Here is a 19,856-nt window from a genome sequence, read left to right as displayed (position 1 = left end):
ATACAATTTTCTGTATTCTTACAATTATCTAAACCTTCTGATTTGATCTCTTCTGAATAAAAATTATGTGTCCATGTAACCAAATGCAAGAATCAAGGATCTGCTTAGTGCACCTCAGAGGGAGGGAAAAGAAGTTTTTGTGGCTCCTTTGAGTTTTTCTGTAAGTTGGCGCCACGCTGCGAGATTGATCCGGCGCGAACAGCTGCTGACAGGCCGTTTCCGAGCCCAGCGCTCCTAAATCACTCTCTGCCACTAGTCTGCAGTGTCTGTCAGACTAGCCTGTCGTTCTCACACGTGTGTGAAACAAAGGAGCTCATAAGAAGGATGAGGCTGTTTAGTATTCGAGGCAGGGACGGGCCTGAGCATCCAGTACAGTGTGGAAATCCTGCCTGGGAAGAGGATGAAACGGGGCGGTCGACAGGAAACAGCATGAAGGGAGGCACAAAGGAAGGGGGAAAGATACGTATGGGGGAGAGTGATATGGAGGCAATCGAAACAGAGGCGAGGAAAAGCAGAAACAGAAGCAGAATGATTGATAAATGTACATTTACAGTGTCTGTATAATTAGATTTAAACCCCGAAAGAATTCCTCCAAATATTGTACCGTGAAGCAACCCTCAGCTTTGAACTTTTATTACTTTTACTAAGCAGAGTGAAAACAATAGAGACGCGAGACTGAAGTCTTCCATCGGTGTGACCGAACTCTTGTAATGAGACACTTTTCTGTATTTATGTTCATGCGATGTTGCTTAAGTAGCTGCTCGGGTTCGCTGCAGCTGGATGTTGCCTGCATGGCGACACTCGGCTGTAACGGGGAGAGAACAGAGTGATGAGAACAAAGAGGATAATAAACAGCTGGAACTACGAGTGGAAGATTTCAGGTCTTCGCAACCTGAACTTTGTGGCGCTGATGCCCTTTTCACTGATGTTCTAGGAGGGAATCCAGTCTCTGCTGTAAACTGTGTTTCAATCGGTTGGTTTTTGGGAAAGTTAACCCATCCATCTGTCCATTTATCGATTCATCCATCCATCCATCCATCGATTCTAATGCATGTGTTTGGTCTGTGTGGACAAAGCTGTATACCTGAAGAAAACCTCCACATGCACGGGAAGAACATGCAAACTCTGTATAAAAAGGCACCAAAGGCCAGAATTGAGGTGAGAGTGCAGATTACTGAAGCAGTGTTTCAAGTAGAGAAATGATTTTTATTTTAAGGTCTAATACACGATTTTCTCGAAAAGACGAAGCCCCGCGTCTGTTACTCACTTTTTGAACAACGCGCATGCGCCAGACCATCCGCCCGGCTCTCCTGCTTCTCCCAGGAAATGCGGAAGTGTACGAGCGCGATCTCCTCTTCTCCGGCGTGCACGGCTCTGTTTACAGTTTCTGCGATCCGCCTCGCTCATAAATAAAGCTTTTTTTCCGAAACAGTTACAGTTTCATTATGTCAGACTCGCCATCGGTAAGTACTAGCTCAGAAGCTCACCGGCTACATAAACACTCTGAATGCGCATGCGCAAAAGGGAGAAGCTGATTGGGCGCAAGCACGTAGAACCACCTTACGAAAGCAGCTCGTCAGAATGATTGACAAACGGACCCACCAATTATTTAGGTGATCCACCCGGAAATCAAAATGTTGTATTACACTTTTAAATACTAGAAATCCAATAATCCATTTTTGGGGAGTTTTTGTATTTAAACGTTCGAATTTGACAAACTATCAGCTCCACAGACAGATAACGTCTTTCTGATGTGATGTTCTGTTGAGGAAAATAGTTAATTTCTTCATTTAGTAATAGAAGGAGGAGAGTCAGACTTCCCAGCCACACGTAATGCATTCGAAATTAACCTTCTTTGGATCTTAGCTAATTTGTAATAAAGAAAATTGTGGATTTAATAGGATGGCAATTTTCATAATTTCTGAAAATGTCATGCAAATGTCATCTTCACCTTTTGCCAAGTCTAATGTAACACGTCTGAAGAGCATGTCTGATATTTCATGCAGTTCTATGGGATCCTTGTGGTTGTTAAGGCAGGATTACAAAGTTTATATCGATCTTCACTTTGTGGAAATATTTACTTCAGCTGAAGCACACATGATTACGTTCGGCTTGTAGAAAGCTGTCGCTTGTGCTTTACTTATTTCTCTGTGCTCTTTTGTTCTCTGGATTTGATCCAGATTACCGAAAAACTCCACATATTTACTGACCAAATGATAGCAAAATCAAACTAGAGATTAAGAGAAAAACAATTCATGAAATGAATGCATATCCAGATCTGACGGTTTAACCAAAAATCTGATTATTTTATGTCCCATAATCATAAAAAACAACAAAACAGTGGTGAATGAAAACTTGTGCCTGCAGTAAATCCAGTGTTTTATCAGCACAGGCCAGATGCTTTTAATCAGTCAAGGTATATTGTTTCTGGCTGGATGTTCCCGGCGCATACTGCCATTTCTATTGAGGTCAGCTATATAAAGAGGCCATCAAAGAGACATCATATAGTGAGGAGGAAGAAAAAGAACAGCGATGCTGGCCGAGGGAGAGGCGGGAGTGAAGGGGAGACAGTAGACAGTGAGGCTGGACAGATAAGCCCTGCACGTGTTGCACAGTTGCCTGTTTAATTTGGCGAGCTCGCTCGAGAAATGTGTCCAATTAAAAATCAAACGTGGAACATGCGTACGGGTCATTTAGGATGCGCACGCGGTGCTGACTTGCTCGGTACACGCCGCAGCTCATTAGGCGGCGCTCCCTGTTGTTTGCTGCTGCTGCAGCTCTCGCTACACACTTACATGTATTTTGTTTACATAACGAGTCAGACCGCACCGCCTGGCTCTCTCTCTCTCTCTCTCTCTCTCTCTCTCTCTCTCTCTCTCTCTCTCTCTCTCTCTCCTCTACTTCTTCCATGTTTACACTTTAGTTGGAGGAAAGTAAACTGACTTCGACATGGCAGCCTGGCTTTATCATCAACCTGAGGAGGGTTAAGGCACGAGCAAAAACACGTGGAGGGTTGGTGTCAAAGCTTTAGTTCTCATTAAAAAGATAAACAAATGATAAAACTCCAGTTCAAACCGATTGACCCAAAATGTGACTCTACATTCACACTCAGCCTCTGATCTCTCCGTCAGTCATCTTTGGACACTAATACAGTGTGTTTTTATGGCTGTGTGTTATTCCTGTTTAAGAATTTAATTTCAAAATGCATTTTTCTGTTTATTTTGCTTCTGAAGTTGGAAATGGCAAGTCATGCTTCTGCATTGGACGGAAAAAGGCTTTTATATTTAGGAGCAGATCTCGCTGAAACAGTTGACAAAATGCTCCCTGAGGAGTGCGATGATCCAGAATAAACCCAGCGTCTTGGCTACAGTTGCAAAATTATCGGAAAAAATGAGAAATTCTTTTCAGCATTGCTCCACAGAGTACTGGTAAAGAGGGTAAGAATATTAATAGTAAACGATAAATATCAAGGTTTTCACCTAAAAATCAAAGACATGGACAAGAGTAAGTGAGTTGTGTGGCAGCCTTTTGTGCATTGGATTGGACAGTTAATTGCACATATGCTGGTTGCCCGTGGGAAAAGAGAGACGCCTGCTTAGAGGTAAAAACAGTTCTTCTAAATACACAAAATGTTTACGGCTCCAGATGTTGCGAGTTGGAGGCCTCCGCAGCTGTTCGTCAAACTGCAGACATCTGTGATGGAGATCAGCTCCGTGCGGAGCATAAAGCAGAGATTGGTTCTAATCGTGGAGCAGAGGAGACTCTGGCTGCAGCCCGTCGTCATGTCCAGTCACTCGCCGTTCTTTCTTTCTTTCTTTGCCTCCTGTTTTCCACCTCAGGTCCAAAAAGTCACTGATGCAACAACGTACAGTTCTCCTCCCTGAAACATGACGGAACAGATGCTGAAAATGGAGACATTTTATCACTCCTTGAACAGTGGATGTTGGTTTTGAATTTGATGGCAGTGACGAATCTCAAAACACTTCTGCCTCAGCGACATGTTATGTTGCCTCTTATGTAAGGTTCACTCTTGTATAACCGGTTTTTAGACTTGAACGACGTGAATCATAAGTTGGTTTCAGAATGCTCATTCATATGTTTTTTTTTTTTTTTAAATCACTGCCACTCACTTACTTTTCCAGTCTTTTGTGGCTCTTGCCTCAACTTTGTTGAGCAGTGTGCTAGTTTTTTCAGATTTTGTTGACTGTTCTATTTTTAATTAGATTTAATAATCAGTGCTTTTAAAAAAAAGTGTTTTAACTCCACTCATTGTCCCAACTTGTTTGGAACAGGGTTGTTCTTTTCCTGTTCTTTTTCGTCCAGTACTTTACCTCCTCCCCTCATCGTCTCACGCTCCCTCTTCCTCTCACGCCGCTCTCCTCTTCCTCCTCCTCCTCCTCCTCTGATGCTCCGAGGAAGTGTACCCCTTGTTTCCATGGAAACAGTCGTTGATTGCCACAGGTGGACACCACTGTGGTCTGATTAAAACAACCAGACCCCCTTACAAAAAGGATTAAAATGACAAATTGCTTGTTGTGATGTTTATTATGTGCTTTTGTTGCATGGAATTATGCGTTTCTGAAGAAGCCATTGGCCTGTGAGTGGCTGTGTGCGTTCTGATTCATGTTTTTGTCCCTGTGTTTTGATTCTTTGTGCACACACTCACCTTCCACATACGATCCGTCTGCATGCGTGCAACAGAAATGAGAGGAAATACAGATGTGGGCCCATAAAATGGTCGCGGTGCATAGATTTAATGCAGGATATGTGACATGGCAGATCCAGGGAGCGAGTGTGCGAGCAGAGAGCATCCATCACCCTGGCTTTATATTATCTGTCCTTTGCTCGGTGCTGTGCTCGGTGGGTATATAAACATGTCAGCGTCTGAGACCGAGGAATCCAGCGAGACGGGGATATGTCCGCTGGAGCTGGTGCCATCGACCTTTGTGTGTCTCTGAGTGTGTACGCGATGCGCTTCAGGTGTTGCTCAAGTTGTGGGGACCTGAATCTGTTTGCAAGGATGCGTGATGGAGACAAAATGCAAATCTATGAATCTTAATGAGCAGAAATGCTTTGAAAATATGAAGAGGAATGAAGTAGCTATGGTAAAGAGTAGCTGGAATGTAAGCGGCGGTAGTGTCCAATGAATTACACACACGACTGTGTGTGAGTGTGTGTGTGCATTACTTCCTCTGGCAGACCTTCTCTCACCCAAAACCAGCATTGATCGGGAAATAAAAGAGTGAGTCAGTCTCCCAGGTGGAGACTTGGCAAGACATGAGAAGAGTCTTGAAAGGAGGAAAGTTAAGGTGAAACTCATGTAGAATGTAAAAAGCTTAAGTAAAGACTAATGTTGTTTTAGCCACGTCAAAAAAAAAACCCCAAAACAAAACACTACGGAAGCTAGTGAGAGGAAGAACTACAAAAATCTCAAGATAATCATGAGGACATATCGATATATTAGTGTCAACCACATGTTCTGTGTCTTTATACCATCAACATGGCTGAAAGTGCAACTCATATAGAGAGACATCAGGATCTCGGCTGGTCTGTGCTTCTTACAGACTGAAATATCGACACATTGAAGCGCACTCAATGCAGAGACTCGTCAGTGGAAAACTTGCATTAAAACAAAACTAATACAATAGAAAGTGTGGAGTTGTCAAGGCCTGTTTGAGTGAATCCAGACTCCAAACTATTGTACAATTGTACAATCCTGGTCCTTGTCAGAATTAATGATGAAACCAGTGTATCCACCTGGGTGAGTACAACATCCCAAAACAATAGTTAAGTGGGTGCGATGTGCTTATGAGCTCCAAAAATGTTGTATTGCAATAAAAAAAAAAAAAATTCTCTTAACTTTTATACCCATTTACTTTTCAAAAGTTTGTTTTTTTTTAACTTTTACTGAAGTTAACTTTACTTCTTCCTGAAGAAATTTTCAGGTTGTTTCTGAACTGCTACTTAGGGAACTATATGAAGTCAGAAGTAAAGAATGTGAGTACTTCAGGCCCCTCTTGACATTGGAGATATGAGCGAGATTACAGAGTTCATCGCTGAGAAAAACAATGTTCTCATGGAGACAAACGCTGCCAATTCCTCCGACTCGAACTCCCACCTAACCAGACGGTCTCTGGAAAGACCGAACTTTCTAACCTCTGAAAATGGCCACGAACACACCGTTCATGGACAGAACGTCCTGGATGAGGGTCGTACAGGAATCTCAACGATCTAACTTTCACCAAACCGTATGAATGAATTAAACACACAGGCATCAGTAGGTGTATTTATTTAGTTGTTAAGATTAATTTGATCACAGTAACACTGGCAGTGGTTCACCTGCCTGCCTCACAGACAGAATATCCTGTGTTCAAGTCCAGGATGGGAGCTTTTCTCTGCCGTTTGCATGTCTGGATTTTCTCAGTATGTGCGATTTTTTTTTTTCTAATATTTTATTCCCACAGCCCAAAAACATATGTTTGAGATTAAAAAGGTGCAGCAGATGGACTGACCTTAAATAAAGGAGTTTATTAGATTTAACTGAGTGTATTTAAATGAGTGAGTCTTCCTGAGTATCGTGTCAGAACAGAGAGTCTGAAGAGCCTTAATGAAACACGGCAGAGCGACTTCACCGTGTGCAAACCGGCCATTACCTGAAGACAGACTCGGCTGAAATGCTGACGTAGAATCAATGCGAGATAGAAAACACGAAACCTTTAACGAGCTGCCTCCAATTGATTCAGCACGTCAGAAGCCCGCAGACTGCTCTAACAAGCCCTGTGTGAGAATCTCTGTGTATTCAGCCCACATGGACACGCTCAGCCATGATGGCTGTTTGTGCACTTTAAGCAAGTCTTTAAAAAAGTGGGTTTGTATCCCATAGATGGTTTCATTCATGTCTTTATATTGAAAACATGTCGGAATGTTTTCAGATTTCAGCATCAGTGCATGTTTTACTTTAACTGAGTGAAGAAATAGACATGATGCCACTGAGCTGTGGTTAAAAGTGCAAGAGCACAGTTTTGATTTCACTGTATCACACCCTTCTAGATCAGTGCTTGGGTATCCGGTTTGCAAAAAGAAAAAAAAAAGTACTTTAACTTGGAAATAAAAATGAATGACAGGCCGTTTGGACATAGTGTTGAAGTTGTGCTGTTAGGAAATTTCCACTTGTTCACGTTCAATTAAATGTAGCCTTTTTCTCACAATACACATCGTAGCCTATATTCAGAGGTTATTATGCTTCGTTATCTCTGGTCTCACCCATTTCAGATCACATTTAGTTCTTTATGATCCTTTAAATTGAGTTTGACAGCCCTGGTATAGAAGCAGTAAACCTAAAGTGATCAAACAGAGGAGACGTTAACACACAAATTACAGTGAACTGCTTTAAACCTGCACATCAGGTGGTCAGGAGATGAAAAGACCCTGAATATGTCTCACAGCCCCTTCATCAGGCAGCATATGGAGCCTACAGTCAGGCGACAGCAGGGCGTTTTTTTAAAGCTAATCCAAAAAAATCCAAAGAACCTGTTTCTATCATTTTACATTAGTAAGTAAATGTAGCTCATGTTATTGTGTCAGTATTTTCATATTGAATTTTGGCAGGTGAATAATAGCATTAACCTCTCCAAAAAAGACATCAGAAATGTAATGGAGGCCATGCACTTCCCAGTTTTTTTTTTTTTTGTTTTGTTTTTTTGCAGTACCACGTTAACAAGCTTTCCCTGACACTAAATGAAGCTCATAAAAAACAGGACATACATTTTGTTTTTTTTATTATTTTACTTTACTGAGGCCTAAGTTGTACACTCAGGAAAGTAATCTGTGGGAACAGATGACCTTTACCATCACAGCTGGAGGAACATTTTATCTGAAAGCTCTTTATCTGACAGTATTTCCATTATATGAATTGTATCTCAGTGATTTTCCCGGCCTGCGGTGCACATGGAGCTCATTGTTACCATGACAGCGCTCACAATTTGCGGGGCTTGAAACCACATATGGATTTGTTAGGGAGCTGACCGGTGTTTGGTTTAAACTCATCTGGAACGGTAAAATTTATGGAAAAGAAAAAAAAGAAAACACCCTCTGCTTATGGGACTCTGTGAGAGGTTGTGGGTGGGTTGGTGCACGGCAGTAATGCTAACAGGACCTGTTTCTATAGTAACGGCTCATTAGGAGGCAGTTTGAGCTGTTTGATACTGTCCATGATTAAAGCAGGTGTGGCGAGGACGAGAAGGGCAGGAAGGAGGCGGGGACTGTCAGGGGTAGGTTGGGGTTGAGGGTAAGAACTGAGAAAATATAGATGAAAAACAGGTACAAAGACGGGGGAGAGTTCAGGAAGTGATGGAGCCGTGCAGGAGAGGATGAGGCTGAGCGTGTCTCTCGCTCTCACAGCCTCGCCGCCTTTCATCAGCGGCTGCTCTGCGAAGTGCGCACTGTCTGAGCCACTTCTAATTAAAAGGGTCTGAAGTCAGTGTGCAGAGTTGATGGGCGAAAAGTGCTGCCTGGAAGACTCCCTTCACTGCCTCTCATGCCGGTTGCCTATGGACGGCGTTGTGCAAGAAGATTTTGGGGAATCGTCACAAGGGATCTAATCACGGAGGTATTCTGCCCCGTGGCAAACTGGGCTGCACTGGGGACTGGGTAGCTAATTGCCCTCTTTTCCCCCCATTTAGAATGAGCTGTCTCTCCTCCTCGTGTACACCTCCCCTCCCCCCTGCCTTTTGTGTTCCCACCCTGGGGCCGAGGGGGAGTCATGGTGTGCCATGTCATCCTGTGAATGTGTAACGCCGGGCCCAGGGCTGTCTTGGCCTCACTTGTCCTCATTTGCAGTCTCACATTGAGCTTCACTTCAACCTTTTTACATTGACTGTACAAGGAGTTTGTTTGTTTTGTTTTTTTTTTTCTGCAGGAGTTGCATTAACAGTTCCACTGATGCCAGTGATTAATGAAGACAAGCGTCTTTGGTCCTCAAGGACGCTCAGCGTGGCCCTGCGCTTGATTCGGCTTGACGTTTCAGTTAAAGGTTTCCAGTGCGCTGCATGAAGAGCGTATCCAACGTGATCAACATACCTGTGATGAAAATACACACTTTGTTCCTTCTCGGGGGGAAAACAAACATGCGAGATGCAGTGGAGCATGTGTGATGTGGGCGTGTCGTGGTAATGTCTGCAGCAGATTGTGAAATCACAACAATGCCAGGAACTGTGAATTGAAGCTAATACACATATGGTTTAGTTGTAGTCACCTGCTTTCAAACTGCATTTATACACTGCGATAGCATCACCAACCTCATTATTCCCTCTTTCAGTTTCATTTATTGTGTCTCGCCCGTTCAGTTTAATTTACTTTGTGCTAAAGTGGACATTGTCATGGGAAATGTCCCGGTATCCGCCTCTCACTGGATACCATTAATAAATCTGGTAAACAGAAAGTTTGCAGTGTGAGCAGAGGTGCTAACACTGCAGTCGCTTGTCATGAATGTGTTGTTGAAAATCGCCTCAAGCATGGCTTCAGGGATTGGTTGTAAAACCTCCTTCAGGCTGGATAGAGGATCGGTTTCTTCCCACAGTCACGAGGGGATTTGGGATCAGATCATGATGGTCTTCAGTCCATCCTCACACCATGTAAGCACTTCATCTTAGTATCATGATTGACGAAATCCGAATGATGAAAGTTATTCTTTTATCATCTTTAAGGCTGTCCCAAAGTGGATCTGAATTTTCTAGTTTGTTCTGGTACGTACGATGCCGTGACCTCTGTCAGGAGGAAGAACCTCTCTTCCAGAGGATGGGGGGCCAAATGCTTCCTGACAGGCTGAGGAGCTCGGCCGTTTGGGAGGAACGCAGAGGCGAGCCGCTGCTCCTTTACGCTGAGGACAGTTGAGAGCACCTCATTAGGATGCCCCCCGATCACCCTGCATGGGAGATGCACCACTGGGACGAGGCCCTGAGGTCGACCCACGACTGAAGAGATTTAATCCCTCGCTTAGCTCGAGAAGGACGCAGGGTCCTCCAGAACGAGTGGTAGTGCTCATAGCGGTCAGGAATGTCTTTCTGAACTCCTGATTGACGCCTCAGCACAGGAAAGCTCAAAACTGCATTGTACGCTTTGATGCAGTATATTTAAATTTTCCCTTGCTTCTTCTCGGTGGTTTTATGCAACTTCTCTATTTTCAAAACCTCTTTTTGGTTGAAGATTGGAACTAAAGTGATTTGTGGAAACGCTGCAACTTTTTCTCACAATTGGATAAGTACATGGTGAAGCAGATTTTAGATAATGAAGGCTTTGCTTTGAAAATAACTGACTGTCAGTAGTCCCATCAGATTCCTGCAAACCACCCAAGCTTTAACTACTTGTAGTTTCATCTGTGAGGAATCTCTTAGGTTGTGCAGTGAAATGAAGAAGACTAAAGTGGAGCTCAGATATTCCACTTCAGCCGTTTAGCACATTAGCATTCGGCCTCAGCACTGAGCGGTGCTTTCCTCCTCCATCCCCGATGGTTCCTTTATGTACCCTCTATGACCTCCTAAAGATGATTTCATTTCGATGGGAGCCGTCATCACACTCCAGAGAAACAATGAAAACACATAATCACATTTCCCACAATTAATATCTGTAGATGGAAGATTAAATGAGATAAAAACTTGGGTCACTTTGTCTCGGGATTTAATTTGATTTAATTTTATCAGCTGATCTCTAACTGTTGTCGAACAAGCTGAGTGTTAAGGTTCAGCTTTGTTTGCTGATCCAGTATGTTTGATGCCTCTTCAGTATTATGTTTTGTTTCGTGCTTGTGGCAGCTCAGCGCTGCATCCCATCACTCCACGGCGAACTCAAGTAAACAAACATGGAAGCCTAAACAGACCTAATGTGCACAACACTCTCATTTCAATGCACTTCTTTGCTGGTGGCACGTTTTATGCAGGGTCTCAGTAAATCAGGCACATTGTGTTCAAATAGCCTTTGATCATTTGCACAATATTATCATAATCATACGAACATTTTAACAGTGCCAACACAGAACGCTTATTTAATACTGTTTATTAGCAGTCACAAGCATACAGACCAAAACAAACACTCAAAGCTGAAGCAGAACTTTGCAGAGTTGAGCCAAAACTCTACAGTTTTAGACGTATGCAGTCTTGCAGGTTCCAATAATTCAAAGTGAATATGTTGAATATCACTGCCTCAAACAAGGTTTGAAGTGAACATTTTAGGCTCCTGATGGAGTTAGTGGTCACTCCAGCAAACTCCGGCTGAGCGGTTTGGCACTTAAGGGTAATTCAGTGTTTACATTCAATTTCATCATCTTGTTCAGGTCATGATCTTCCTCCATTAAGTGTTACAGGCTCAGACATGACCGCTCCGGGCGTTGAATAGCAGCAGCCTGCTGTGTGTTGTACTCAGGGGAAATTTTCAATCTTAGGTGAGATCCCATCAATTTTCACAACATAGCAAAGATGACCAAAAAAAAAACCCCAAAAAAACAGAAAAACAGAAGACGGGTTTTGGAAAAAGGCTGTCAAACGGCTTATGGAGGGATGAGATACGCTTCTGTGTGCACGCACGGTTTAAGGCAGACACGCTGTCACCTTCCTGAAATCATCTGTCAGCCTCAATCACAACCAAACCTGTTGACCAATCAATGGTCTCTTGGTTCGAGTGGTCCTTTTCCTTTGAAAGAGCAAACACTCTACACAACCACACATCAGAGCGTGAGCTTGATTCAGCATTAATCCACAAAAAATTTAAGTACACAAGCATCCTGTGGCTCCTAATGGAGACATTAGGTTTGGCTTAGACAGAATGCACTTGTACATATTGGTTTTATCAGTGAAATAAAATGAAAGTGAGTCTCCAACCGTTTGGGATAAGAGGATGCCAAAGTAATAGCGTGGTTAATTCTTAATCAACTGAGTGGGACCACTTTTGCAGCGAATGCTGCATTTGGGAGCAAGAAGCACATTCTGTTTGTACTCCCACACATTTGGCTGTCATAAATAGAGCCACACAGTGCAGATGGTACCAACCTTTGAGAGCAAAATCAGCCATCAGCAAGCACATTTATTGATTTTCTGTATCGTGAGAGATACAAAAAGCGACTTGGAGGGAGTGGCCGGGGCAACTGGAGCGTCTCGCAGACGGTCTGACTGTCTTTATATATGAACATGCGCTGCATGTGGACACGTGCTTTTTTCCGAGATGAGATGCAGACTCCTTCCTCTTCCTTATATCTCTCATATCAGAGCCGCTCAATCTACACAGTATGTCCTCCTCTCTGTAAAGAAACAAATGACTCTTATCCGAGTAACGCGAAGAGCTGTGCACGTGTACCATGTAAATCCAGGAGCAGTGGACCTGTCCGTCCGCTCTATGGACTCTGCTCTAATGTGGAAGTAATGAGCTGAGAGCTCAATAGTTGTCTATGAACTTTGATTTCCGGCTTAAAGCACTTCAGATGACGCACTTATTATGTGAGAAAGTGCTCTGGACTCTTCATCATGATGATCAAGCTTGATACTTCACCCAAGCTATATTTTTTTATGTCAAAGACGAACGTCCAGTAGGTTTAAACGGCGGCTGTTAAATGTTTCATCGCCCACAGGATTTGCTGGCTTCCCTCCACTCACACCGCATTCTGATTTTTACATGTTTTATTGGCAGCGGCAGCAACTGTGAGATCGAGCATGCAGTCATTGATGAGACTGTTATCACAGTTATACTAAAAACAGAAATTATTTCCATGAAGGTCATTAAAAATGCAAAATCTGTTCCGTGTTGTTTATTTTTGTGCTTCATGAAAAGTTTTTTTGGTCAATATTAGACAGATGATAAGTGAACATACTGAGCCAGAAACAAAGTATCTTGTACATTTCGTGTTGTGTGTCATCATCTATTTATCTTCTGTTTTACCCACACCGGACTAGACTGCAGCCTTTTCTCAGAAGTTTAGGTTAAAAATCTGTGTACATTCTGGAACGGTTCACGACAGCACTAACAAGCAGGCCTTTGGTTTGTAGAAGGAAGCCGGTGTACCTGCAGGAAAAAAAAAAAAAAAAAAAACTCTCATTAACTCAAGAGGAACATGCAATGCAGCGATGTTTATCGCTGCACCTACTGCTGCACTGCCTTTTTCAAACCAACGTTAATGGCTCTTGCAAGCCAGTGAGATTTAGTCAAGAATCAAACAGCAGGCGCGCACACACACACACACACACACACACACAGGCACACACACTCCATATGAGCCAGTGACTAAAGTTTTTTTTAATTTCTCAAATCAACATGACAGTCAGGCTTTTAACTTTGGTTTGTTTTCTTCATACTGCATGACTAGTTAGTGGAATCAGTACCGGCTGTAGGCTGTATTGCAACACTTGAAGTGTAATGACAGCTATTGTCTCCACAGCTGCACGAAAAGAAAAATGCCATTCAAAGGAAGCAGAGCTGTTTTTAGTGTTCTCTCGGTGAAGCTTTTTCTGGACAGTAAATAAGTGAACCACCGGCAGGGCTATAAGTTGAACTTGAGTTATTGACTTTACCGTGGAGGCAACATAAATAAGAATGCAATATTCTCTTCAAGCATTCGCAGCAATCCATCAGATGAATATCAGCTCTCTGAACGTCCACTGGAACACGTTATGTTGGCAGCCGGCTGACAAACAGGGGACTAATGAGTCTGAACGAGGGGCTAATGTTGAGGAAATGGTGTGCAGACTCATTCATAATTTAGCTTCAGGTGGATAGTTTTCTAATTGCATCAGGAAACCCATTAGCTTCCACGTCCAGCAATCTCATCTCAGCAAAATAGCGTCTGAAAAGGCATTCGAGAATCCCTCCGACTTAATGACTTCATTTACTTTTACAGACTTGTTCGGTGATAAAGAGAAAGAGAGTCTCACAAGTTTCACTGGTCCAGAGTGCAACAGTCAATACTAACACTTAATTTTAGAAATAGTCGACCAAAGACATTTTCAGAGGCATCACAGTGTCTTCATTAATCATGTTTTTGAGATCCACTCAAGGAGGTGAAGTCTAGTGATCCTCCTCATAAGTCAGTAATGCATGAATGTGTGTGTGTTACAGGAGTCACCATGAAGCTGATGGACGAGGTGGCCGGCATCGTGGCAGCCCGGCACTGCAACACCAACATCGTCACGGCTTCAGTGGACGCCATCAACTTCCACCGCAAGATCAAAAAGGGTGAGGAAGACACGCTGCGGCGCCCCGAGAGCTCCGTAATCACAAACACACACACATATGACACACAGCAAACACAAATGCTGCAGTGCTGGCTGGAGGAAACAGAGCTGAACTGCGTCCACATGCTTTCTTCTTTGGCTCTTTCCTGCTAATGAACTGCAATCTCTGAAAAACCCAATTACGCGATAATGTGGAAAACTCAGCAGTGTTTAAATTCAGCCTCAGACGGTGCTGGTTTAAATTGGGCTGTGTAACGCTAACAGCTGTCACACTGTTGCTAATCGCAACCAGTTGTGTTTTGCAGGACTGACACTGCATCTGGAAAAACACATCATTGTTAATGATTCAGCTATTTTCCATTACAGAGCTTCGTCTATTTATACTGTATTTGCCATGCGACGTCCTCTCAGCCTGTGAGGAGCGCATGATAAAATTAAAAAGTACTGAGCACGCTGTCTTGACATTTATTTGAGGATTTTTACAACCAGCGCCCTCCACTTAGCCTTTGACGTGTCAGTTTAAGATGACAGGAGAGTTTCTGTTTATACTGCCGCAGGACTGTTTGATTACAGAAAGTGATCCAAAGAGCTGTTTCTGTCGAGGCCAGTTCAAGATGGCACAAACATTCAGGCCGACACGTGCGCACGCCTAATCTGGCCTCACGGCGCGGGGACATTCGGAGAAGTGCTTAACTGACGTGAATTTCTTTATAATGCATCAGCAGCTCCCGTTTTTTTTCATCCTTTTTCTTTTCTTTGCCTTTATCTTTGCTGTCTCATGTTGAATTAAAGCTGTCAATATATTTGCATTTTGTTACTGTGCTTCCACAACATCTCAGGTATATCGACACAGGTACACCAGAAAAACTTTAAGTTACTGTAAGAAAGAGAATGAAAAGCTGAAAATCAATTTTTACTTTTGTATTTTAGAACATTTCAGGTTTTTTACTATTTCTGTAGAAATGCTAAACTTTACCGTAACAGTGCATTTTCACTTGAAACATTATCAAGAAGCTGCTTTTATTTTTATCCAAGTATATATTTACTCTATTTAAATAAAGACTGAGTGTGACTGAGGAAATGACTGCATGAATAAACATTTGGTTTTTTAAGCTAGACAGTCTTTTAGGAGAACATTTGCATACAGTTGAGCTACTTTTAGAACAGTTTGTTCATTCAGTCATTTGATGAGTTGAAATAGGCCTGAAAGAGGCCTTACAGGTCACCCAGTAGACTTCACGTGTTTCTGTTCATATGTTGAGCTTGATGCGGTCCAGACCTCCAGCGCTCACCTTCCTGTGTTATAATTACACCGGGACATGGTGTCAACAGTCGACGATCCACTCGCTGTTGAATTATGAAGCGGTTCGATGATGCCAGGTCATCTCCAACAGCTCTCCATTTACAGTACACGTGTTTAAAAATGCCGACGGCTTTATTCAAGCGAGATAATTCACTCGGGTCTTGAGAACGTCTGAGTAATAAGGAGTGAGTGGTGGGATATGAAGGGACCTTTTAAACATTTAAAACACACCTTTCTGGGGATTTCAGGACCAGAAAACTCAACAGTGGAGCCTGGCTGGGATCCATGGCCGCATCTTTCCGCTGCTCTGAGCTGCTCCAGTTGCAGCCTCGGTCTGTCCCCTGAGTTTAGGTGGTGTTGACATGATTTCCCCTGGCTTCCACAGTGACTTGGGTGTTATGTCACCAGCAGATTTCCCATTTTGCTTGAGGTGATTTGGAAAAATGCAAGAGTGATTAGGAAAAAAGACCTGAAGACCTTGAAAATAGCAGCCAGTGGCGATGCAGACCACAGCGGTGGATTTATTTGAGTTTTTTTGTCTTGTGTTTGCCACTTGTTTCTCTCATCAGTGAATAACTTTGAGGTTAAAATCCAGAAGTGCAAGCACTGTAAATGTCAGGCTTTGGCGTGCCGTTTCCACGTGTGTCATCTTGGACTGAGGTTTCATTATTCCAGGAAAAAGCACATTTTCTTCCACGTGTTATTCTGCGGAGACGAAGTGTCTTTGCATATTATTTCATGTCTACCAGCATAAATATTAAAGTTGAGGGAATGAAGTTTGATGGTAAGGAGTGCAGAACAAGCCAAAAGTGAAACACATCACCTCTCCACTGATTTGTAAAAGTCAGCAGGGTGGAGGGAACTGAATGTTTTAGGACCCAAGTCCAGTTCTTTGATAAAAGCTGCACAGATTTCTTTATTGTCCCCGTAAAAGCAACATATTTTCCATTATATCTGATTATTTCGAGCCTAAATTGCCTGAATGTTTGAATGATGCTTTTATAAATAAACATGCCCAAAATGTCTAACATCCTTCACTGGTTCAAGTAAAAATGATTTCCACGTTTATAAAGAAATTCCTCTTTTTGGATACACATGTTTTATGCAAATATCACAACAACTTCATCTGGTATTCAGTATGTGGTGAATCTAAAGTGGCGATCAAGCCTCCAGCTGACAGTCAATGGCTGCAGACTTCCTGAGCACCACTTTATTGGCAGAATGGGCTGAAACAGCTGAAACATCTTTCCTCTTTCTATTCTGATACAGCAACTGTCTTTCTGAAGCAACGAGGGAGGAAACTGGTCCAGAAACATGACAGTCCTGAAATATCTTTCCTCTTAAACACAACTGATTGTAATCAGTGGCTCATTAAAAAGCTTTCTGCAGAGCTTCATGGCAAATCCGTTAAACTCTGGTGAGACCGAGCCGGAAGACGTGAACCCAGCTCAGGACGAGATTCACTCACATGAGGTAAAGAAGTCAGTCTGATGCTGAACCACCACTGAACAATTCCACCGCACACACTGGAGGACATGCTGAACACACAGGGCTGGATCGACTCAAGTGTTTTCATGTGTATAAAGCCGGGACACCGAGGATCGAAGTCGACAGACAGAATTTTACTCATTCTCATTTGTTCCTTCATGAATATGGAATATTGAGAGTGTGTGTTCAAGATCACACAAAACACTAGGAGGAGTTTATGCTGATTAATTACCTCCTAATGTCATTAAGCCAGCATTTATGGATGCTTGTGTTAGGTGTCTGAAGACAAAAAGACAAAATGAACATTAAACACGTTGAAGTGGGAAGATAAAACCCTGAACATTAAACAGACTCTGGTCTGTTCAGGGTTTTCATTTGTTTTTTGGTTTTTTTTAACGTCGAGCTGTATGAGGTCCAAACTGTCCACTTTTCTCAGTCAGTTTAAAACCGACAAGGTTAGTGGATATTATTAAAGAGGAAAAATGGAGAAAACCCAGACAGTAGATAAATAAGACTTTGGGCTATAAAAAATTCTTGAAGTCAAGTGAAAATTGTAGAAATTAACAGTCGTAGAATAAAATCATATTTTAAAAGCTGTGCCTCAGGGTGAGCTGAACTGGATCATATATTATGTTTGATTAATATTTGCAATAGTATAACATCTGTGCAGTGGTGGTTAAAGAAGCAAGGCTGTAACTGTGAGGGTTAATGGTTCGAGTCCCTCAACTGGCCAGAGATGACCTGCCCCTCTGGTCCCAGTGTCAACAGGCTGTCCGCAAAGTTAACGTGAACAGGACTCTGTCATGACGTTTATGCATTATTACCTACAAACATTTCAACGACTCGGTATTAGTGTTTCGGAGCCAAGAAGCAGCAGCAGAGTGATGTGTTTAGTTCAACCTGCGATCAGAGACGCTTCGGACTGCTCAGAGGAGAGAGAAGTGGCTCATTACAGTTCAAAACAACTAGTTGTGGGCAACTTCATTTACATGTATTTATGCTGCTTATTAGTGAGATAAATTATGCAGGCAGCATTTAATTAGGCAATGGTTAATGCATTATTTGGATGTGATTTTGCTTTTTGCTTTCCCCATTTACGAAACGCATCCTCTTCTTGTTGTGCTCCATATCACACCTCATTTGTCACCTAATTTACTGTTTACTGTACTTTCACACTCACAGCTCTCGAGAGGCACGCCGCTCTGCAAAAGAGGCCTCTCTCCGATTGAAAACAGACTGTGGTGTACAAATAATTCACTGCAGTCCAGCCTGCAGATACTGTTAAATCATGTCTGCAGTGCATTTCATGTGCACAGCTTCAGACATCTATAAAAGCTGATTTTCGTGTATTTTTCTTGAATTTTTTTAAAGACTCCTCAGATTCACATTTCAAGGTCAATGTATGCCTCAGTAACAAGCGATCTGACGTCTTTTTGAAGTAAAATAGTGCAAGTTGCACAAACAATATCTGCATATTGTAATGAATGTTAGATTCGACTAGACAGATGAGATTGGAGAAAGAAAAAGGGCACAATGATGCAAAAAGAGAATGAAGGCACAGGCAGCACCACTGGCATAATGATGGAGCAAAAATCCAAAAAGGCAAGAAATGTGGGGGCTTCACAGCGAGAGAGCAGGAACAGCACAAACTGCGGCCATCAGCGGCGTGCGGAGTGAAAAAACCTCCTCTGGTGAGGTCTTTAACATTCTGCTATAATGCGTCTTGACAGCAGTTTCTCAGGATCATTCATTAGGCCTGCATAGAAAACTGTCACTGGGGGTCCAGAGTGGGTGTCCAGTCGCACACGAAAGGGCGGCGGCGAGGAACTACATTAGATTACATAATGAGACTTTGCACAACGTGAAGCAGCACCTGTCTCACATCAAACATTCACAGAATGTAATTCTGTGAGGTCCGAGTCATTGATGCTCTGGAGAAAAGTTGAGTCGGCTCTCTGATCCACTATGGCAAAAACAGCCAGAGGTACAAATAAAGAAAGAAAGAAAGAAAAAAAACTAAAAAGGCGTAAAACTTCAAAAACTGCCAGTTGGATGAAAGGACATTTCATGGAGGAATAAGAGGAGCGTTGAAGGTGAGAGTCGAAGTGTCAGGAAGAAAGAGAACACGGCTTCATTGTGAATGTTCACAATGCTGCTCTTCTTTGTCCATTTTATATTTAATTTCAATAATCAGGCATGATTCATGCAGTCCTGACATTTCTATGTAGTGTTTTCACAAATAGATGCTGCACGGCTGGTGGAAAGAAAAGAACATATTCAGAACTGAAATTTGTCATATAAAGAGATGTTTATTTTAAAAGAGCGGTGGGTTGTTAAATTTCCCAAGGGTCCACATCTGTGGAGGGGAGCGCCATAAGGTTAACTCAGTTCTGCTCAATATTACACATCTCTTCATGAAACGCACTATACATACAGTGAATAGGGATGAATAGGCCTTTTTTTTTCAGAGAAAACAAAACAGTGAGAAGCAGTTAGAAAACGAATAAACATGATAGATAAATAATAACGGCAACAATAATATAAAATAACAAAAAACAGTCATATAGATAAGTGAAAAGATCTATCAGAGTAGGCGATATGTGCTCCTACAGAGGGGTGAAGAGCAAACTGACCAACACAAGTGACCAAATGGAATTTCCCTATGTGGAGAAGAAAAAGGCTTTACTGGGCGACATTAAAATACTAAAATATTCAGTCTGTTGTTCAGTGACATTACAGCCTAGTTTAGTGAATATGACACCAAGCTGGGCTCTCCAGTCCACACGTTCTCCTCTGGAGATTAGCTGTATCAAAGAGCGCTTTGGAAACGGGACTCTGCCAGTTTTTCATGTTGG

The 19,856-nt window shown here is 42.5% G+C and overlaps 1 protein-coding gene across 3 annotated transcripts in view; it reads left to right on the top strand.

Moving 5' to 3' along the window:
• The window catches only part of acot7 (acyl-CoA thioesterase 7), a 68,055-nt gene that overhangs the window by 34,713 nt on the left and 13,486 nt on the right, over positions 1-19,856 (top strand). For all 3 annotated transcript variants that reach the window (XM_030118249.1, XM_030118247.1, XM_030118248.1), the window contains one exon: positions 14,095-14,211. In XM_030118249.1, the coding sequence (XP_029974109.1) occupies positions 14,095-14,211 (117 nt within the window). The remainder of the gene's footprint in view (positions 1-14,094; positions 14,212-19,856) is intronic.

Source organism: Salarias fasciatus, chromosome 20, assembly GCF_902148845.1.
Source record: "Salarias fasciatus chromosome 20, fSalaFa1.1, whole genome shotgun sequence".
In the NCBI taxonomy this organism is placed as follows: Eukaryota; Metazoa; Chordata; class Actinopteri; order Blenniiformes; family Blenniidae; genus Salarias; species Salarias fasciatus.
This window is presented reverse-complemented; position numbering and strand designations above follow the sequence as displayed.